This window comes from Canis aureus, chromosome 14, assembly GCF_053574225.1.
Source record: "Canis aureus isolate CA01 chromosome 14, VMU_Caureus_v.1.0, whole genome shotgun sequence".
Taxonomy (NCBI): Eukaryota; Metazoa; Chordata; class Mammalia; order Carnivora; family Canidae; genus Canis; species Canis aureus.
In genome coordinates this window covers 22,480,675-22,503,943 of record NC_135624.1, presented here as the reverse complement: position 1 = coordinate 22,503,943, position 23,269 = coordinate 22,480,675, and the positions used below count along the sequence as shown (strand labels likewise).

At 42.2% G+C, this 23,269-nt stretch overlaps 1 protein-coding gene across 1 annotated transcript in view; it reads left to right on the top strand.

Moving 5' to 3' along the window:
• Positions 1 to 23,269, top strand: part of SNTB1 (syntrophin beta 1) — a 239,037-nt gene that overhangs the window by 193,298 nt on the left and 22,470 nt on the right. The window contains exon 4 of the mRNA XM_077847092.1: positions 13,361 to 13,500. Coding sequence (XP_077703218.1) covers positions 13,361 to 13,500 — 140 coding nt within the window. The remainder of the gene's footprint in view (positions 1 to 13,360; positions 13,501 to 23,269) is intronic.

Genomic DNA, 23,269 nt, shown 5'->3' with positions numbered 1-23,269 from the left:
ATACCCAGTGACAACAAAACAGAAGATGCTGAAGCAGAGTTTTGTGGGGTTTTTGTTGTTGTTGTTGTTGTTTAAGGACTGGCTTCTTTTGGATTTAATGATAACGTCAACTGCCTTTCAAAAGATAACTTTTTACCAAATTATGAATTTCTGCTGCACATCAGCATCCCTGTAAAGGGCATGTTTCCTGGGTGTTAGAGAAGGAAAGGCTGTTAGTTAAAGATAACTTGTTTACCAAACAGGGACTGTAATTGAAAAGGCCCTTTGGAGTTAATGAAAATATAAAATAGCTTTCCCCACCAGACTGAGAAGAGTCTAATTTAATTATCTGTGAGTGTCACAGATGAGAAGCAGCCTTTCATCCATTTCTGGAAGCTGAGTCTGGACAACTCACTCCTTGTGAAAAGAACAGGGAATGGGAGCCCTGGGTGAGTGAAGAAGGTACATGAGAGACCCAGACATCACAGGCGTCTAGGCTCTTTAAACAGTGCCGGATGGTGACAGTTGCCCATGTTTATCTGGGTATGACTTCCGTCCTAGAGTTCAGCCAGAGTCTGCGGAACACCCCCTAGAGCCCAGGCATTATGCAGGTGCCATGGTTACCTAGTGAAAACAGAGAACCCAGAGCCCCTGAGGACAGTCATTCTGCACAAGATGAAAATTTCCAGAGGCTGAGTTTTCAAAAGTTAGAAGGAGTAAGGGGCAGAAATAGGTAGCATATTAGGGGCAGAGAATTATTTTGGAGACCTTTGTCATTTGTGAGAGCTGTGTTTCAGAAACTTTGAGAGTCCCCACATCTTAAAAGCCACTGTACAGAAATTTCTCCAATAAACTTCAGTTTTCCAAGAAAGAAAGATCACTAACTTACATCTTTCCCTGACCCTCCACTTGATCCCCTGCACGAGAGGTCCACTTTTTGGGGTATTTACCTTTCAAGTGGGGACAAAGAGGATATTTTTTCAAGAAAGCCACCAGATTGGCCACGATGAGGAAACACACACACACACACACACACACACACACACACACACACACTTTGAGGATGGAAGCTGCTCTTAGCCAGTCTGTGTTAACAGCAGATACCCCCTGTTATACCTCAGCTTTGAGTTAATTCAACTCACATTTGCACTTCAGCTAAATGTTGGGGCCCATGAGGAACACAAGGCACTTGTGGAAACCTAAGTGTGAGTTCTGTGAATCCATTTGCAGGGATTGTGTACCTGTGCATTGTGTATTTCTCAATAAGTAGGTGTCATTATTTGGCAGCAAGTTGGCAAATCTGTGGGCCATGTCTGGCTTGCTTGCAGGGATATTTACTCGGTCCCCATATTGTTTTTTTTTTTTTTATTATAATTTAATTTTGGAGGCACCTGGGTGGCTCAGTGGTTCAAGGTCTGCCTTCGGCTCAGGTCATGAACCCAGGATCCTGGGATGGAGTCCTGCATCAGGCTCCCTGCAGGGAGAGCCCTACTTCTCCCTCTGCCCATCTCTGCCTCTCTCTCTGTGTCTCATGAATAAATAAATGAAATCTTAAAAATTTTTTTTCATTAGAGGAATTTAATTATTTTATGTAAAAAGAGAAAAAAAAGTAATGAACCTCCAGGTGCACATAACCCAATTTTTATGATTGTCTATACTAAATCTATCTTGTTTTCTCTACTTACCCATTTTGGGGGTGGGGTAGAGGGAAGAGGACATGCTGGAGATTTTCTTTTTAAAAATTTATTTATTATATTCATGAGAGACAGAAAAAGAGAGAGAGGCAGAGACACAGGCCCAGGGAGAAGCAGGCTCTGTGCAGGCAGACTGATGTAGGACTAATCCCGGGACTCCGGGATCATGCCCTGAGCCAAAGGCAGACACTCAACTGCTGAGCCACCCAAGTGTCCCCATGCTGGAGATTTTTAAGTATCAAACTTTTATATCGCTTCACTTCATATATTGTTTATCTAACTTGAATTAGTTGCCAACTGAAGTAAGCAGAATAGTGCCCCCCAAAGATGTTCATACCCTAATCCTCAGAACCTATAGATCATATTGTCTTACATGGAAAAAAGGACTTTGCAGATTATTAAGGATATCAAGATGGTGAGATTATTTTGGATTATCCGGATGGGGAGGCAATTTAATCATATGGGTCCTTATAAGAGGGTGGCAGGAAAGTCAGTTAAGAGTGGGTGATGGCGTGACAGAAACAGAGGATGAAAGGGCAATGTGATGTGGAGCCAGGAGCTAAAGGAATTAGGGAAACGTCTAGAGGCTGGAGAAAACAAGGAAATGGGTTGTCCCCTGTGCCTCCATAAGGCAACAGACCTGCTGATACCTTGGTTTTAGGACTTCTGATTTCCAGAACTGTAAGAAAATACGTACCATCATTTTTGTGGTGATTTCTTAGAGCAGTGATAGGAAACGTGTACACTAACTTTTTAAAATAGGAAGAATTCACATTTAAAAAATATAAATTTATGGATTCTTCTGAAATGCTTCTTTTGGCAATGCTGTACTTATTATCTTTCTTGGTAATTACAGCCTAATGCTAAAAAGAAGCTCCCCCATAACTCAGATGTAGGTTTCTTTTCTCTTCTCTTTTCTTTTCTCTTCTTTTTTACATCCGGTCCTCTGTAGTCTCTAAATTTGTGACTCCTTACCTAGAAGATTCTGTTGGCTAATACAGCCACCATAACATTGCTGAAAGCATGTGCCTTTTGAATCTAGTGTTTTCTCAGCCATGAGCTAGAAGGGTCAGGAACCACTTAAACTTCCCTGTGGTTCAATATCTAGGAAATTATAGTAGTTACAAATATTCAAGTTTCATAGCCTACCATATTTTGTTTTATGTTGCTGAACATAGGATACATGGTTGATCGAAAGCTGCACAGCCCATTAAGTTGGATTTAGAACTGGCAGACATTTGTATTGGAGTGAGCACCACCCACGAAGAATAGAGTTTGCTAAAAATAACAAAAACATGGAAATCAAATTTATAGTATAATGGAATATTTCACTGCCCTTAGAAAACAAACCATGTTTCATTTACTAGCCCTTCAATTGCACAATAAAGAGTAAACATAAGAGACTAATTCTGTCCCAGCTACTCGTTATAAATAGAAATATCCCGCAGTGGAAAGACATATTAAGGGTTATGAGTCATTTACAACTTAGTCTTGAATTACTTTAATCAGATGTGAGACTTGGGGAATAAAGGGCTTTGATGACTCAGAGGAGCTTTCACTGAACCAAAGTCTGGCCCGAGTGGTGCCCTGAGGACCAGGAGGTGGGCAAGAAGGGTGAGAGGTATGTGGCTCGCCGGATGGCAGAGTCTGCTGCAAAGTTGCACCGAGCTGGACCCCCTGCAGCCCCATCTGGGGGAGACAGGACAGCTGAGTGCCCAGCTGTCTTCCCTCCTACTTTCCCGTCCTGTCCCCACATTGTCCCTCCTTTTCCTTTCTTATGAGAGGCAGCTTTGTGATCTGAAAATATCATGGCTTTGAGGTCAGGAAGGCACATAAGTGGCTTTATAACTATCATTATGTAACCTTGGCTACTGCATGACCCCTCTGAGCCACAGTTTCTTCTTCTGTAAGACGTAGATAATAATAAATGCCTCAAGGTATTGAAAGGATTAAGGGAGGGGAAGCATAGTATGGTGTTCATATCATTTCCTAAGGCTGCCCTAACAAACAACAGCAAATGGGACATAGGGGATGACAGCAGTGGATTGTGTCTCGGTCCCGGGTGCTGGAAGCTCACGAGTCAGGCACCAGCAGGTTCCTTGCTCCTGAGAGCTGTGAGGGAGAATCTGCTTCTCATGGTTTCCAGCTTAGGCATTCTGGCGCTTGTAAATCCATCAACCCCAATCTCAGCTTTTGTGTTCACCTGACATTCATCCTGTGTCCACATTCCCCCTTCTATGACACCAGTCATATTGGTGTAGAGTCTGTTGTGCCCCAGTATGACTTCATCTAACTAACTACACCTGTAATGACCATCTTTCCAAAGATGGTCACATTCTGTGGTATCGGGGGTTAGGACTTCAACATCTGGATTTGGAGAAAGGGGGAGACACAGTGGAACCCCTCAGCCCTGCTCATCATACAGTAGGCTCTCTATACACATTTACTCCTTCAACCTGTCCCCCTTGATTGAAGAATTCTTTTCCCGTGATATAAATTTTTAAACCATTAGATTGAAATGACTCAAAAATCTAATATGTCATGCTCTCTCTAAGCCTTTCTCTCCTAAGTGACCCGTCTAACTTACTCCTCTTTTCGAGATCCAAAGACAGAGCAAATCCCAAATAATTCTGACCTTACTCGGTTACCATATTGTATAATTCAGGCAGGTCACGGCGCTGAAATTTACTTTGGGACTTTTCTCAGAAAAGGTTGAGCTGAGCACACAAGTAAACAAGATGAAAGGGAATGTTTACCAGTTTAAAAGAACAAACCCATATGAAGCACTGTAAGGAATTCATTTTCATACAAACAGCAGGTCTTCATATCCAACAGCTGGTGTTTGGAAGTGTCCAAAGGAAGTCACCATGCCCTGGGGTGGGTGGGGGTGAAACCCAGCATTGTTCCCATTGAGCCAAGGCACTAAGAGGGGAGACAAATAAATCTCCTGACTCTGAGTGGAATGGTTGGTGACACAGGCTTCTAGGAGTTGGTGCTCCCCCACAAGAGAAGGAATTGACAGGTTGGGCATGTCTGGACCAAGACGTTGGGTGAGGGAGGTGAAAACAGCTGATGGTCATGGAGCCAGGGCTTCTTTGGGAAGACAGAGAGAATAAACTGTCTAATAGTAAAAGCTAGTGTGGGCAGGGAAAGAAAAATAAAAGAACAGACCACAATTATTCAACATGAGCCTGACAAGGGGACACACAGCAGAATCCAGTTTAAGGGCTCAAATTCATGGCCAGGTTTCCTTGCAGAATGCTCAGAATGGTGGTTCAGGGTAGGTTTGGGTAGTGTAACTATGTACCCCTTCTCCTTTCTGGGGATTCCAACTGAGAATGAGAGGGAGTGATGCACTAATGAAAACCAAGGGGAAAACCCCATATTTATTAATAGCTAAGCAAGTGCCCAGTAAGCTATAATTAATGCCAAACTCAGATAAGTGCTGCATCATATAGAACATGGTCAAAGTGATGTGTCTTGTGTCCTGCGGCCTCTTTTGAAGCTAGGATGCTTGAGTATTGAAACAAGCCAATGGTGTGGACCAAAATAACCAAGGCTGCTCTAGGACTAATCCAGCATACATGTTCCCACCATGCAAATATGGTGATTTGCAACGAGTGGGTAGTGACCACAGACATCCACTTGTGATGAACGTGACAATGCCTGCTATTAGAGATGACCTAGTGACAGCTCTAGATCTGAACGATTAGAGTCACAGACCTCTTTCCTTGGAGGGTGAGTTAATTAGATTGAGATAGACAATGGGCGCAAGGGGGAGGCGCTCCTCCTTCCTGGGATTGGGTTCTCCAGTAAAGTTGTCATTCTGTTTTGCCAAAAGGCAGAGAAGGGTGTAGTGTAGTAAATCATCCCAATCTTAACAAGACACAGGCTTGGATGGCTGGATCTGGTTCTTCCAATTTGTTAGTCCAAATTGATTATTATGTGGCCTGAACTGGCAGTGACACGAGATACAGAGTAATCCAAGTAGAATCCAGCAGTCTTTATGAAGCAAGAAGGACCTTGGAATCAGTTTCTGGGGTGTATCTTCAAATGTTGTCATTTTGAAGAGCTGGCTCGTTAGCATTAAGCAAATGAGGCAAAACAAAAGGCTAGGTTCATGTGGTTGAAATGCTCTCTGTGCCTCGATGGGGACTAGACCTTCATCCCTTATCTCCTAGGATATGTGTGATCTGCCCTAAGGTTGGCTTCATTATGAAATCCTGGGGACCAAAGCATTACTTTTAACAGAGCCATCAAAGGCTTTTGTGAGAGCACATGAGCATCCGACCTTCTGCGTACTCCCGTAAATAAGAGAAGTTTCAAAAAGCCTACTCCATGTCTGTAAATGTTCAAAGAGAAGAAAACTGGAAAACTGAAAGTGTAGTAGGTTCTTGCCATTTTCTTATGATTAAGTTCTTGGCTTTACCTGCCCCTCTCCCAGTTCATGTCCACTCGGGACCTCAGAATGTGACCTGATTTGGAAGTAGGGTCTTCGCAGATGTGATTAGTTGAGTTCGTACTGGAGTTGGCTGGGCTCTAAATCCAGTGGCAGGTGTCTTGATGAGAAGGCCACATGAAGACACATGGAAAGAAGTCCACATGACAATGGAAGCAGATATGGGACCGACACAGCTTCAAAAAATGGTGGTGGCCACCAGAAGCTGGAAGAGGCAAGGACGGATTCTTCCCCAGAGCCTTTAGAGGGAGCATGGTCCTGCCGCCCCCCGGAGGGGCTGTCTAAAACGCAAGCACCGAACTCCTGCTATGCTAACGTGTATGTTGACTCTAGCAAGAGTTCTACTTATGAACCCTGAATCTGGGGCTTTATTGTATGTGGCTTAGAGGATTGCAGAGCCAGTTGCAGAATTTGGCAGGAGGGGACACATTTGAATTTGGGGACTGCTATTGGGAACGTTGGTGTATAAAAATAATACCGTCCCTAAATGTCCTGCAGTCAAACCACATTTCTCTCTCCTTATTTCCATTCTGCTTTCTCTAACCTTTTTTCAGCTTAGTCATGATACCCGTCAGACAAGCCGGATCATTTGGTCTGCTCCCCGCCGTAAGCCACCCTTGAATTCACCATGTGATCCAGGTGTCAAACATTCTGGGAGTTGTGTGAAAGGAGAGACGTGAATCCAGTGGCCAGTCCAGTGGAGCTGAGGCTACACAGACCCCTGTTTCTGAATTTGCTTGCTCATCCTCTTTCTCATTCTCCTCTGCCTTCTCTTCCTTTCCATCTGCTCTGCTTCCAGGCATGGATGTCCCGCCCGGTGCCCGACCACTGGGTCCTGGGGTTGTTCGGGACCAGCTAGAGGAGGGCCGCAGGTGGTGACTTGTTAGCATGTTTCCCATGTTCCCGTGGCCACATTTAAGAACTTGTTCCTCTTCTTTTGGTGAAGTGGAGGGGATCTTTATCTGCCTCTCTGAGAGCTGGTGCAAGGATTAATTATCTAATGTCTGTAAAGCATTTGGAAGTTGATAATTGCTAATTATTATTACCATGGAATCTTGTCCTTTGTTCTAAATTCCTAGTAATCTGAAGTGAAAAGACTTAAATTAAAAAGTTGCCGAGATAGCCATGATCTCCCAAAGAAACATTGTGATTGACCTTCTTTCTCCGTGAACGTTATTTTTATTCTGCTATTAGTCACTCTCCTCACATCCAGACCTTCCTCCCTGAGCAGGGTAGCTGGAAGCAAGAGTGTGTGTGAGGTGTATGGTGGGGATAGTTTAACATTTCCAGGATCTGCCATATGGGAAGTGCATTATATACGTTGTCTCATTTAATCCTCATAAAATATGCATACGAGGCCATTATCGGCATGTTACACATCAGTGAACAAGTGCTCACAGCAGTTAAGAAATCTGTTCAAGTCCCTCAGCTCAGAAGTGGCAAAGCCCGACTTCGAAGACATGCTGTTTGGCTCTGAAGCCTCTGAGCTGTCCCTGCCACCCCGTGCTCCAGGAGAGGGTAGAAAAATAACCATTTTAGGAAGAGTTGGCACGAACAGAGAAAAAGAGATCCATATGCTGGGGGGGGGGGGTGCCCCATAAACAGAGTCCATGGAACAAAGAGGTATAAAGCAAGAGACCTAGTAGCTAAAGCAGTCCCAGCCTAGAAGCAGAGAATTTTAAACTGAAAGAGATGGTCTGGTTTTCACGTTGGAAAGGCTGTTAGCAATAACTTTGTCCTAACCCGTTTTTGTTTTTGTTTTTAAGATTTATTTATTAATCTTAGACAGAGAGGGGAGTGGGGAGGAGGTGCAGAGGGAGAGGGAGAGAGAGGCTTAAGAAGACTCTGTGCTGAGCGTGGAGCCCGACCTGGGACTCAATCTCATGACCCTGAGATCAGGACCCTGAAATCACTACCAGGGTGGAAACCAAGAGTCGGACACTTAACTGACTGTGCTAACCAGGCACCACTGTCCCATCCCATTCTTAGACCCAGAAAGGCAAGTAATTCTTGCTCAAGTTTACTCAGATCTTTTGTTTGATACACACTTATTCTTACTTTGATGAGGTAATAAGAATATATAAAATCTTCTTTTAAATTGAAGTGTAGTCGACATACAATATTATATTTGTTTCAAATGTGTAACATAGTGATTGGAGAATTATATACATTATGAAATTATCACCATGGTGTCTTACTGTTGGTCACCATACAAAGTTATTACAACATTATTAGCTATATTCCCCGTGCTGTATTTTTCATCCCTATGACTTATTTATAACTGGAAGTTTTTACCTCTTACTTTTCTTTACCAGTTTTGCCTATTCTTTCATTCCCTCCCACCTGACAACCACCAGTTGGTTCTCGGTATTTGCGTGTCTCTGTGTTTTGCTTTGATACCATTTTGCTTGGTATTTTAGATTCCACATATAAGTGAAATCTTATGTTATTTGTCTTTATTTGTCTGACTTATTTCATTTTGCATAATACTCTTGAGGTCAATGCATGTTGTCACAAACAGCAAGATCTCACTCTTTTCTATGGCTGAGTAATATTCCATTCTTTATATATATTTCCCTCATATCTTCTTGATCCATTTATCTGGCAATGGACTCAAAGATTGCTTCCATATCTTGGCTTTGTAAATAATACTGCAAAAAACATAGGGATACATATATCTTTTAGAATTAGAATAGCTACTATTTTTAAAGATTCGCTTGCTTACTGTATGCAAGACACTTTTCTAAGCCCTCTGTATGTATTAATTAATTTCATCATTGCGACTTTGCCTAGGCAACAGCAGTATTCTTTTTTTGGAAATACCTACAGAAAAGGTACTGAAAAGCTTTGGTAAGACTGTCTCTTTGAAACTAATCTGCAGATTCTAGGTATTTTAGAGAACATGAGGTCAGTAGTTTTCAAACTGTATCCCTGGGGTTGCTGGGAACCTCACTCAGAGGTGTGGCTGGCGATAAGATAAAGGCGTAAAGTCTTGGATCTCAACCAGGCTGTAACCCCACACAGAGCCTTTTTCAATTGTTTTATATTTTGTTCTTTGACTTGTGATTTAATCTGATCAGAGTGTCCACTGAATTTTGAAAGTTTAAAAAATGGGGCACCTGGATGGCTCAGCTGTTGAGCGTCTGCCTTAGGCTCAGGTCATGATCCTGGGGTCCTGGGGTCGAGTCCCATATGGGGCTCCCCGCAGGGGGCCTGCTTCTCCCTCTGCCTCTGTCTCTGCCTTTCTCTCTGTCTCATGAATAAATAAATAAAATCTTTTTTAAAAAGTTTAAGAACTGCTGATGTAGATGACTTATGAGACCTGTCTGAAATAGAGGATTCAATGATTCTATTTCCTCAGTTTTTTGGGTTTTTTTTTTTTATTGAAATAGAATTGACATGTAACATTTTGTAAGTTTAAGCTATACCACATGTGGACTTCATCCATGTGTTTCTACTTCCTTCAGTTGTTACCAGTAACTTCTTTCCAGTCTCTCAAATTCTTCTTGTCATTTTGTAAACCTTTTCTCTCATGCTCTACAGAAGTGACAGTAGGGGACAGGATTCCACTTCAACACAGTTGCCCGACAGAGTAATTTCAGAATTGTGAGTCTTTTTCCCTGTATATTCCCCTTCTCCTTCTTCATGAGAAACATGATCAGTTCTTTAGAAACTGCCACCGCATTTGGCAGCAGGAAACTAGGATTGAGATGGAAGTTGTCACCTCTTTTTCAGGAGTCACGTTTTAATAAAATAGAGACTCATCCCAGAATGGTTGCATTTATGCTGGAGAATCTTTGGGTGCCAGGAAATTTGGATTTGTAATGGAAGTTGTCACTGAACAGCAGCATAAATACACTAGCCCCCCTAAAAATAAGTGTTCTGGAAAGGCTTTGCAGTGTGAAGCTCACATGGCATGAAGTATGGTATTAAAAACCTGTTTTCAACATAACAGTTTTCTCCTTGGAAAGTTGATTGTCCTCATGGGCAGATTTCTAGCTTCAAGCATTCACATAGTATTAAAATGAAAGCTCTGCACCCAGAAACTGTGGAAAATGCCCACTGAGTATTCTCACAGCACAGTTAGCAAATCCACCAAACACTCTTTGATAAACGACAAGATGTTTTAGGGCTTTAGAATTACTGATACCTCTGTATACTCTTTGACGTGTGGGTGAGTTTGTGATTCCACCAGTAGAAGGGTCTGCATTTTACTGTTGCCATTCACTGTTAAGGTTTATTTTGCAAAGTTAATATTGTTTTTGAAGAATGATACTTAGTTATGTTCACATTTAAATGATGCTAGTCAAAGTTAATGGATCAGATCTGACTAGGTAAGTAAGATAGGCATTTTGGGAGGATCATTTGTAGCTTTTCCAGTCCGATTTAATGAACTAGAAAAGTAATTTACTAAGTATAATGTAGAGGCTGGAAGAAATTTATTTCAAACTCCCCAAACACTATGCTTTGAGACCATAGCTTGGTCACCTTGTAAGGTCCCGTATATTGCATTCTGTGACAATTCATTTTGATCTCTTAAAGATGCTGCTGTTCTGTTGGAAAAAGCAATAGGATAAAACTGGATTTTTAAAATATGTACCAAATGCCTAATGGGAGAAACAAGTCAGGTAGTCATTCACATTCTAGTGTAAATAGCTTTACAGGGGTTTTTTCTTTCTAGAAAGGGAGGTGGGTTTGTTTGTTTTTTTTTAAGATTTTATGTATTTATTTGAGAGAGGGAGTGCAAATGAGCACCAGCAGGGAGATGAGCAGAGAGAGAGGGAGAGGCAGGTTCCCCATGAGCAGAGAGACGGACATGAGGCTCCATCCCAGGACTCTGGGATCATGCCCTGAGCTGAAGGCAGACTCTTAACCGACTGAGCCACCCAGGTGCCCCAAAAAGGGAGCTTTTGTCTGGAATTGTTGGAAGGAGCATGATCATGATGTAATGGATTCTTCCTGGGAGAACTTAGGGATGGATAGGAAAAGATGAGTTGAAATTGTTAGCACCAAAGGTATTCTTGGATTTCCTTATAATTTTTTCCTAGGAAAGTCAGTACTTTGTCATATTATTGCCATTTCCAAAGAATTCCTTTTGACAACTTTAGAAGCCAGTGAGACTGCTATGATTTTCCCACCCTGTGATTCACTAGGGTCTTACCATCTGGTAGGTATCATGCTAAGCACATTACATACACTGACTCAGTTCTATTTATTTATTTATTTATTTATTTATTTATTTATTCATTCATTCATTCATTTGTTTATTTTTTTAAAGTAGGCTCCTCACCCAACTTGGGGCTTGAACTTACTACCCTGAGATTAAGAATCACATGCTCTACTGACTGAGCCAGCCAGGCACCCCGTGCACCGTCTCATTTAATCTCCACTCTGGCATTATGAGGTGAACCCTAGTTAATAGGCTCTAAATGGTGCTAATTCTCCGCTGTGATAAGCATGTTAAACATTTTAACTCAATCTTCACCATAATCCTCTGATATAGGTACTATTGTTTCCCCATCTTACAGGTACAGAAACTGAGATACAAAGATTCGCTGACTTGGCTGAGAGCTCACAGCTAGTAAATTGAGGAGCTATGATTTATGTTCAGGCATTCTGGCTCCAGAGACGACACTGTTAACCACTGTTGTGTGTGATAGTATCCTTATCAGTGAGCAAATAGAAGGACAGAGAATAATAACTCTCCCAGAGTCACATGGGCAATAAATAGTGGAGCGGAGACTCAGGTTCAGGCAGCCCATAAAACTGCATAACCTACAAAGCTCACCCCCCTTCCACAGCCCTGCACATCTTCTCTACTTTGATCATTCAGTCTTAAAGCCACTTCAAATTCTGTATGTTAGTAAGTTGAACACCAATAAAAAATAAATTAAAAAAAAATAAGAAAAAGGTGTTACAGAGGTACTTATGACACTTAGGAAAAATATTATTGTTCTGAATTTGGTGATGATTGTGGTAATTTGTCTTCCACTCTTAAAAATGTGGGTCATTGATTGTGAATTATTTTCTTGTTCGAAATAAAGATTCACTTTCGGGTTTAAAAAAAAAAAATAAAGCCACTTCAATATAGATGTCAGTGTTGACACTTAAGAAAAGAAATGATAAGAATAGAAAGGGAAGAAATTAATTTTATCATTTATTCAACTTATTGCCTAGTTGAATTTTGAATAGATTTTGGATTGTGGTTTGAATCTTCACTAAATTTCCAGCATCAGAGACAACCTTAACCTCATCTACACCAGTGATTCTTAGTCCTTAATGAATGTATGGGTCACCCGAAGACCTTGCTAAAATGCAGATTTTAATTCAATAGGTCTAGGATGAACCTGAGACTCTGTGTTTCTAGCAGACTCCCATGTGATGCTGACGCTCCTGGAACGTGATCTGTGCTTTGAGTAGCAAGGTTAGCACATGGAAGGTTTTGTTTTTGTTTTGTTTTTCCAAACTGAGCATAAAGATTTATCCTAGGGCCTAGAGTTCAAATTGGACAGAGGGAATTTTCAGAGATGGAAAAATGAACATGTACAGAGTTGGGATGATCAACACTGGGCAGAGGGAGGAGTGGCTCATGAGTGGCCCACTAAGACCTGAGCTACCCAACTTCCAGGATTGGAAGGGACTTCCAAACATCCAACTTGATGTTGGAATCCTCTCATATCTCTGCCAGGTCATTTCACCTCTAGAGTTAAGGAATTTTCTGTGCTGAATGGAACTAGGAGAATTTAAAGATGGTGCCCAAGTCACAGAAACAGTCTAACTGAAAGGCTGTGATGTCCCCTACTTCTCCAGACAGACATGTGCCTCCATAATACATTCCCAGAGCCTTTGGATGTTTCTTCAAAAGCTTTCAAACCTTCCTATTTCATAATAAAAACAATGTACTCTACCAGAGAACCATCTGGGATTGCTTCTTCCCCCGAGCATCTGCATCCCACTCTGAAATAATGATCTCAGTGCTGACTGGCAGGTGAGAAGCAGTGACAGCTGTTTGGCAGCTGGGCTGCTTCTTGGCTGTACTGATACCTGCTGGGCCCTTGAGAAAAATCAAGAATCCTGCGACCATGAATGGTTTCTTCTCATTTTGATTTCACAACCTGAACCCAAGACTCCTGTTGTCGGGTCCTCTGATTGGAGGAATGCCAGCTTCTCCTTTCCAGCCACTCTTCCTTCGGGCTGTGATGTGACAGTGCTGTGTTTTCTGTTTCAGGTGCCTGGGGAGAGCGAGAAGCAGTGGAAGCCAGCACTCGTTGTACTGACTGAGAAGGACCTTTTAATCTATGACAGCATGCCCCGGAGGAAGGAAGCCTGGTTCAGCCCAGTTCACACATACCCTCTTCTTGCCACCAGGTAGCCATGGCCCTGTGTGATATGAGTGTGATATCTTTTTTTTTTTTTAAGATTTATTTATTTATTCATGAAAAACAGAGAGGAAAGAGAGAGGGGCAGAGACACAGGCAGAGGGAGAAGCAGGCTCCATGCAGGGAGCCCGACGTTGGACTTTATCCTGGGTCTCCAGGATCACGCCCTGGGCCGAAGGCAGCGCTAAACCGCTGAGCCACCCGGGCTGTGCGAGTGTGATGTCTTTGCGGTTTGAGATTGTTCTGGTCAATTATGATTATTTAAGTGCATTATATTCCTGCTTACTATTGCATCAGGAGCTGAGAGCTCTCCAGCAGATAGCCACACATCTTTATCCAGAGAGATTAATGATCATCTATAGCCAAGCGCAGGGCAATGCAGAGACAAAAACAAACTGCGTATCCATCCTGAAGGAACAGTGACATCTGTGAGATGGTCACCTGCCTGGGTCTCCACTCCATTTCCTTTGAGACCAACTATGTGCATGTGTTTATGGTCTTGAAATTCAGGTAGGATTATCAGGCAAGAGTCTTCACTTTTGGCACAGAGATTGTCATACGGGCGTGTACTCGTGTGCTTTGTAATGTTTGCTCAGCACCAGAGACCCCATAGAAAATTCTTTCTCAATTGTGTGTTACTTCCTATGGAAGTGGGGCTGCCAGAGTCTATCTGTTTCTTAGGGCCTTCAATGTCCCTTATTGTTCATGTGACATATGTTATCTTAATGCATCATGTGCTTAAGATAACAGCAGATGCTGAAGACCCCTTTTCAGAGGTCTCTATCCTGAACACAAAAGCTCGTTAAAATGGAGTCTTGCCTTCAAGTAGTTAGCAACTCCCAGACCTGGCTTCTGTTGCTGGCTCTTCCTGTATGTGCTTTATGATGATGGACGCAGCTTTCATTACTCCTGTACCTCTCTTTCTTTACCTAGAGGGTAGGCATGCTAACATTATGTTTCTGGCCTCCCTGGCATTATGCTTGGCAATACTGGGCCCCAATGTCTGTAGGATGAATTCCTGAACAACATGGGACACACTCTGGAATGAGTTTGGTCCCACAGACAGAGAGCAGAGTGGACTGAGGTTTTGGAGCATCCGTCCTGAGTGAGAGAGAGATGGAGACAAGATGAGTTCTCTATTCTGGAGGGACTAAGATGCCACACAGGATATAGCTTAGGCTCAGGTGCAGAGAAGAGAGTGAGACCTGGAAGCAGAACAAGAGGGGACATGAGATTAAAATAGCAATGGTGTATGGAGCTGAAACTCCTTTAAAACCCCTCTTCCTTTCACTTATGGTGATGATGGAGAACAGCAAGGGTGACCTGAAGATGGCAATTATTGGTCTCAGGGTGAATAGAGGAGGAGGCCTTCAGGGGCCAGGGACCAAGCCTAGATCACGTAGATATTAATAAATAAATAAAATAAAATAAAACAGTAATTTAAGTTTTGGATATCCTAAGCCTCAAAGCCTTTGACAGGTAGCCATGAAAGCACTATTGATGTTTACAATAAAATCTCAATAATCAGAATCCAAACATCCTACAGTGGAGCTTCAGGCTGTGTTTTAGGTTCCATTCAGATTCAGCCCAAATGCCATCATGTTCCACAGTCTCATCCACAGTCCTCACCCACGGGCACTGATATGCAGATTCTGAGACATTCTCACAACTGGACCCAAAGAAAGATTAGACGATGGTCACTGTCTTCCAGGTACTAAGAAGAGAAATTGGACTCATGCCTCTTAGACTGATTTTCAGCCTCACACATCTAAGTACAGTAAAGTTCCTAGGTAATTCTAGGGCAACTTGAAAATAAAACTTACCCTAACGCATGGATAGCTTTTTTTCCTCATAGTTTCTGAGCATTCAGACATGGGGGCTGCCTTTTTATTCATGCACCCAATTCAGGATTTGAAAAATTCAGTTCTTCAGGCTACATACACTAGCCACGTTTCAGGTACTCAGTAGCTGTGACTATTGGCTACTACTTTGGACAATACAGATCAAGAACATATTCATCATCACGGAAAGTTCTATTGGACAGCACTACCCTAGGGCGTATTTGACTAGCTCAGCATCAGCAGCGTGTCAAAAGCTCAAGCTGCCTGATGGGAGGTTGTGTTGCAGGCTCTTCAGGCCATCTACACAAGCAGGCACCAGTGGCTCACGGGGAGGGATGCACAGGACAACAAATGGCATCGGAGTAGGTCTGGGTGGGGTACCAAAAGGTATCTGTTACAGGCTCACATGCCAGGTCTGGACCGTGAGCAAAGCACACAAAGCACACGAGTAACCTAAACCCATGAGCCTGCATCTGCTATGGAAGTAAAAATGGAAACCCCTTCAGTGTGAACTGTGCTTAGTTAGAACAGAATATGCATCATAAAAAATCAGTGCCTTCCATCTCTATGTAAAGGAGATGCAGTGATGATCCTTGACATCCCAATTTACCACCTCTTTTCCAAATTACCCAGCCTCACCGTTGAACTGCAAAATCAACGTGTTACTGTATGTGTATGCTAGTCCTATGAGCAGTGATAAAATTCGGCTCATAATCATGACCCTGATCTCCAGCTGGTAACCGGTGAGGCAGAGGATGTCCACAATATGGAGGCAGCACTGGCTGTTTGTGCTTATTTCGTCCCCTTGAACTAGTACATATCTTGTCACCTGTTCCTGAGCAGCAGCCTGGAAATGTGACAGCTGGAGTTTCCATCTTAGTTTTCCTCCCGCCAGAAGAGTACTTACCCCGAGCTAATCACTGCGCCTCCCTTTCAGAGTCCTCATCTGTTAGATGCATTGGTGAAATGCTGCTGTCTCTCCAAAGCCTAGCTTTGGAGATACACTTTGGGGAAATAGGTTTCTAACTGGCTTGTGCAGCAGCCACCATGGCTTCCATGCATTGACCATGGTCCTCTTCCCTCCACCATCCTGTAGACATGCCTAGAGAAATACTGTTGGAAAACCAACAAAAAATGAGGAAAACAACCCTCGCCTTCACCGGAATCCCATAATCACACTGGGAGGACACAGTCCTTGTGTGGCTCCAGGCTATGGAGCTGGGTTCACGGCAGCTGAAGATAGAAACTCTTCTGTCCCTGCAGACAAAGCTGGCCGTTTGAGATGGGAGGCTAGGCTGAAGCTGTTTGCTTCTGGCAGAAAACTCGCTGCCAGGAGTAGTAGAGGTCAAAGGGAAACTCTGGATCCTTCCATTACAGAAGTTACCCCAGTTCTTCCAAGGGCTGCTTCCCCAGCCCCTTATTTAAGTTCATCAAGTGACTCATTTATTTCCCCTGAGTTCTCTATGGTCACATATGGCAGTGTGTCCTGCATGTATGAGTATTTAGGCACATAGCTTATCTAGAAGCATTATAAGTCTTTGACTGGGTTTTTCTAAAGAAAGGGACTCATGACTTTTTAAAATTGCTTTTTAAATAAAATTTTATTTTATTTAATTTATATTCAATTAATTTACATATAGTGTATTATTGGTTTCAGAGGCAGAGTTCAGTGACTCATCAGTTGTATATAACACCCAGTGCTCATTACATCACGTGCCCTCCTTAATGCCCATCACCCAGGTACCCCATCCCCCCACCTACCTCCCCTCCAGCAACTCTCAATTTCTTTCCTAAAGTTCAGAGTCTCTTATGGTTTGTCTCCCTCTCTGATTTTGTCGGTTTTATTATTCCCTCCCTTCTGTGCACTTCTGTTTGGTTTCTTAAATTCCACATGAGTGAGGTCATATGATAATTGTCTTTGATTGACTTATTTCGCTTAGCAAATACCCTTTAGTTCCAACCATGCCCTTGCAAACGACAAGATTTCATTTTTTTGATTGTTGAATAATATTCATTTGTATATGTAGACCACATCTTCTTTATCCATTTATCTGGCAATGGACATCTGGGCTCTTTCTGTAGTTTGGCTATTGTGGACATTGCTGCTATCACCATTGGGATGCAGGTGCCCCTTTGGATCATTACATTTGTATCTTTGTACTAGGTAAATACCTAGTAGTGCAATTGCTAGATTGTGGGGTAGCTCTATTTTTAAGTTATTGCAGAACCTTCATACTGTTTTCCAGAGTGGTTGTGCCAGCTTGCACTCCCACCAACAGTGTAAGAGCGTTCCCCTTTCTCTGCATCCTCACCAACATTTGAGTTTCATGACTGTTAATTTTAGCTCTGACTGGTGTGAGGTGGTATCTCATTGTGATTTTTATTTTTATTTTCCTGTTGCTGAATGATGTTGAGCATTTTTTCATGTGTCTCTTGGCCATTTGTATGTCTTCTTTGGAGAAATGTCTGTCCATGTCTTCTGCCCATTTCTTGACTGGATTATTTGTTCTTTGGGTGTTGAGTTTAATAAGTTATTTATCGATTTTGAACACTAGTCCTTTATCCTATAAAACATTTGCAAATATCTTCTCCGTTCTGTAAGTTGCCTTTTGGTTTTGTCAACTGTTTCCTTTGCTGTCCAAAAGCTTTTCATTCTGATAGCTCATTTTTGCCTTTGTTTCCCATGCCTTTGGGGATGTGTCTAGCAATAAGTTGCTGCAGCCAAGGTCACAGAGATTGTTGCCTGTGTTATCCTCTAGGATTTTGATGGATTCCTGTCTCACATTTAGGTCTTTCATCCATTTTGAGTGTATTTTTGTGTATGGCATAAGGAAATGATCCAGTTTCATTCTTCTGCATGTGGCTGTCCTGTTTTCCCAACACCATTTGTTAAAGAGACTGTCATTTTTCCATTGGATAGTCTTTTCTGATTTGTCAAAGATTGGTTGACCATAGGGTTGAGGGTCCATTTCTGGGTTCTATTCTCTGTTCTCTCTACGTATGTGTCTATTTTTGTGCCAGTATGATACTGTCTTGATGATTGTAGCTTTGTAATATAGCTTGAGGTCTGGAATTGTGATGCTTCCAGCTTTGGTTTTCTTTTTCAGCATTCTTTTGGCTCTTCATGATCTTTATCTATTCATAAAAGTTCCATACAAATTTTAGGGTTGTTGTTCCAACTCTGTGAAAAATCTTTCTTCCCTGTGGTTCTTCAGAAGCACTGTTTTGCCTTATGTTGTGGTGACCACCAGTGAATTAATTCAAAGGCTGTCCTGGATCTAGTGCTCACAGAGTCATCAGAAGCCCCTAAAATGTGTTGTATGGTTGCCCTGCTTTTTCACTTAACATGATCTTAGAATTTTCCTATGATGTTTTGTACTCTACCTTCACTTTATTTTACTGTGTAGCATTCCATTACATGGATGCTCCAGGGCACAGACTCTGGAAACTTACAGCATGGCTCCAAATCCCAGCTGCTTACCAAGTTTTGGAAATTTGGGCAAATTTTGTAATCTCTTATTACCTCATGTCCCTCATCTGTAACGGGCATAATATTTGTACCTACCTGATAAGGTTGTTAAAAGGTTACATTAGGTAATGTAAAGTGCTTAGGATAGTGTTTGACATGTGGTAAGTGCTAAATACATTTAGTATTAGTACTCTTATTTTTTAACCTTTTCTCTATCTGGGGATTTGATAGTTCTTTGGCCACATTTTAAAAACAACTTCATCACACTGAAAACTTGTGAACAACTGAAATCCACAGGTTGTCATTATAGCACCTTGTGAGAAATCTTTTAAAGGTGATCTTGTCAGCAAAAAAATAATAATAATAAAAATAAAGATAGATCAACAAACAGAAAGCCTGAAAAACATCTCCTTAAAAAATAAAAATGACTTTTTTTTACTGGTGGAGAGGAATGATCACAGTATTGGATTTGACAACCCGGGTTCATATTCCAGGTTTGCCCAGGCAAGCCCCAGTTTACAGGCTGTGTGACCTTGAGCAAATCATGTCAATTCTCTGATCCTGTTTCTTCACCTGAAAACTAGGATCGTAATGTCTGTGACAGAGTGATTATGAAAATGCCAGGATGATGACCGTGCCTGTCAGCTCAGGCTGCCACACCAAAATACCGTAGCCTGGATAGCTGAAGCAACAGATCATTATTTTCTCGCAATTGCAGAGGTTGAGAAGTCTAAGACCCCAGTACCAGTGTGGTTGGTTTCTGGTGAGAGCCCTCTTCTTGGTTTGTAGGTGGCCGCCATCTTGCTGTGTGCTCATATGACTTCTTCTTTATGTGTGTACGGGGAGGGAGAACACTGGAGCTCTCTGGTGGCCTCTTCTTATAAGGACACTAAACCCACCAGAGCAGGGCCACACCCTTATGAACTCATTTAACCGTAATGACCACCTTGTTGGCTCTGTTTCTAAATATCTACCCTTTGAGGGTTAGGCCCTCAACATGTGAACTGACGGGGTGACAGTGGAACAGGATTCAGTCCATGGCCATGACAGAAGTACAGCCTTATTTAGTATCACAACTGGCACACAGCAAGTCTGGGCAACTGCCAATCCTGTTCCCTTCACCTTAGCAGTGCTGGGCAGCATTGTTCAGGATGTCAGACAGGCTTTTCTCTTGCCCAAGAACAGGCAGGGACCAGAGCCAGTAGGAAACAGGTTCTCCTAAAATCAAGTTACTTGCCCAGACAGTTCATTGTTGACTTGTTGATTTGTTTAGTTTTGGTTTGTTGTTTGTTGTTTTTGTTTTTGTCTTTGTTTTGTAGTCTCAGGCACATCAAATTTGTATTTTTTTCGAAGATGAAGATTTGATTGTGTTTCAAAGCAGTGACACTAGAAATGTTCACAGCGTGTTCTTGATGTTGACCACCAAGCAGAGAAGTGTATGAGCCGTCGCCTCTCCCACTGACAAGCATCGATGGTGCCTCTGTGCATCAATGGCACAATTTATAGCAGTGCATTTGAGAAGTTTTCCAACACATGATTTTAGCTATTCTCATCCCTCAGCTTTTATGAGTCTTTGGGAAAAATGTTTTTTGTTTTTTTTGGTTTTGTTTTGCTTAGTCAAAGCTTATTTGATGTTGCTGACCACTTAAAAAAAAAAAAAGGTACATATACTCTTGCCCATATGGAGGAAGTGGGTTGGGTTGTTTTGTTTTTGTCTTTGTTACCGTCGTCATAATTGGTAAGTGAGATAGGCCTACAGAGAGTGAGGGTTGAGGTTGCAGTATGTCTGAAATTCTAGAGGAGATTTAACACAGAAATTCTGCATGCCCAGTCCCAGTGGTTGGCAAAAGACTGGGAAGCACAGAACTTGCAGAAGGAGTGATGCTGCCCTGAGCCCAGTTCTCCCCACTGTGGGCCCAAGAGAAGGGATAGGGTAGCTGGAGAAGAGGAACTCATGAATGTGCAGGTCACTCCTTTGATTCCACATGGGAGCCAAAGACACTGGCATTTCTATTAAACGTGTTGGGTAATCTTTGGTGCCTAAGGAACTAACCTGTTTCTACGTGCTAAAAGTAGTTGCTGCCTCAGGCCAGCCTCAGAAATTTTAGGAATGCTTTCCACTGGGGAAGTTGAGCCGTTTGTGTGTGTCAAACATTAAATTACAATCAGTTTGTGGTTTGCACACTCAGCCCAGTAAGCCTCTTTTCTCTTAGGGAATGTGAGTCTGTGCCATGGCATTCCCAAGGGAAGCATGAGAGGCTCTGCAAGCCCATGGATCCGCACTCTATCAAACTGAAAAGTTCAGGGTTTGTCTTCACATCCTTCCATCCTGTTTGGGCTCTATGTACCTAGAGTTTACACTAACTGCTGGTCCCCTCTCCTCCCTCCTATTAATCCAGCAGCTCCTTAGAGTCAGGTGGGAGATGAGCAGGGGAGATGAGCAGGGAGACTGGAACCCCTCAGCTCACACCAGAGGAGCTCCACGGTCTTTGGAGTCAGACACACTGGGAGTTGGATCCTGAGACCTTGACTTGCAATGCAGTTGTGGGAAAATATCAGTTCCTCTGAATCCAAGCCTCCTCATCTTTATGAAGGGCAAGAGTTTCTTCTGCTTTGTATGGTTATTGGTGGGACCCATTGAGACAGTACATGTAAGTGTTTAGCATATGCCTGAGACATGATAAGTGGTTGATAGATGTTAGCAATTAAGATTGGGAAAAATAATTGAAATTAATGTATGAATAATAAGTTTGATCCCACATATAATACTGTATTTATCATGGATTTGTAGTGTCTTAAACCAAAGTCATTGAGATATAAGGACAGGGCGAAGGAAGAGTTTGTTGATTTGTTTGTAGAGAGAGGGACGTGGGGAGACTGAAACCTCTCAGCTCACACTAGAAAGCTAGCTCTTAATGACACTTGTAAGGACGCTGCAGGTAGGTGGCCTACTGATGACTTCTTCTTTGGAGCAGGGATGTCCAGTTCAATTTAAGAAATGTTTAACAGTCCCCTGTTAGAGGCCAGCATTGTACTAAGGGCTGATGTTAGGGGGATTTTAAAAAATGCAAAACAGGAGGGGTAAAAGCCAAGTGTTACAAAAGCTAATTGTTCAGGTTATTTACTCATGGTTTCATTTTCCCAGTAAAAGAGTACAGATTTTATTTGTCATTACCTTCCATGGAGAGGTTCTTGAAGATCTTTTTATAATCTATATTCTATACGCATTGCGATATATGTTGAACTAATTAAAACATGGATGGATAATGGAATATGGAAGAGATAACCAGGAAAAACTCAAAGAGTATATCTAAAAATTAAAATTCTAAGATTGCTAAATGATAAAAAAGACTTAAAAGGAAAACTTCCCAACACATTAGACTGTCACGATGTGAGAATATCCTTCAGATCATAGGCCTTGTTCATCTCTAGACATGGCAAGTGTGTGGGTGTGTGGGTGAATTAAATCCTTGGGTGACCTGAAAAGCTCATTATTCCCTCTCATTATAAGAGGGAACAATTTCTGCCTATAGTTGACAAGCTGGAGTTTGGCCCTTTTTCCTGGTATAATGGAAAGAGTATCAACTTTGTAGTCAGGTGGACTTGGGTTCAAGTTCTGGACACTCACCTTGTGATCCTGGGCAGCTACTTTACCACTCAGAACCATGGATTCCTTTACCTTGTTGGTAAAATGGAGCATGTAAATACCACTTCCAAGACCTCATGGAGACTAAGTGCAGCCTTTCACACAGTAGGCATCTGCTTTCCTCTCTCCACTTCTGATGACAGCTGGCTGTGAGAGGTCACGAGACCATGGAGAATATACGTCCCTGTCTCTGGAAGTCCACCTGGATTAATTCCACTAAATAGTAAAAAATTGGCCCTTTTGTTGCTCATTCTCCTGTATTACATCGGTCTTTGCTTTAAGACAGTATCCCTCAATAATATCTTTTCTAGAGATGGGACCTTGCCTGACCTTTCAGCACCATGTTCAGATGAAAGAAGTTTAGAAGGTTTAGAAACGAGGCAATTGTTCAGCTCTTCTTGGCTGAGGGGCAGCTTGCTGGTTCCTGAGCAGCCCTCTTATTAGCTTATTAGTGACTTTCCCCCTCACTTCTTTCCTAGACAACCGGTTGACAGCTGGGCTCCATTAGGGTGGCCAGTGGATAAAAGTTATTAAAGAACACCTGAATCATTTAAAGGATCTGACCAGATCCTTTGTTTTGCTTTCTTGTTTTGGGGGGGCTTACACTGTGGCATGTACTGGGAGATGGCTAATTTCAGCAATTAAGTAAAATGAGAATGTAATATTACTTAGCAACCCAGTTACCTAATATGTAGCTTTACTAATTTCGCTGAACCTGTGTGCTGCAACTGCTTTTATTTTAATTAAGGATATTAATAATAATGTTTTTGTATGGAACATTTTATGCAACATCCTCTAACAC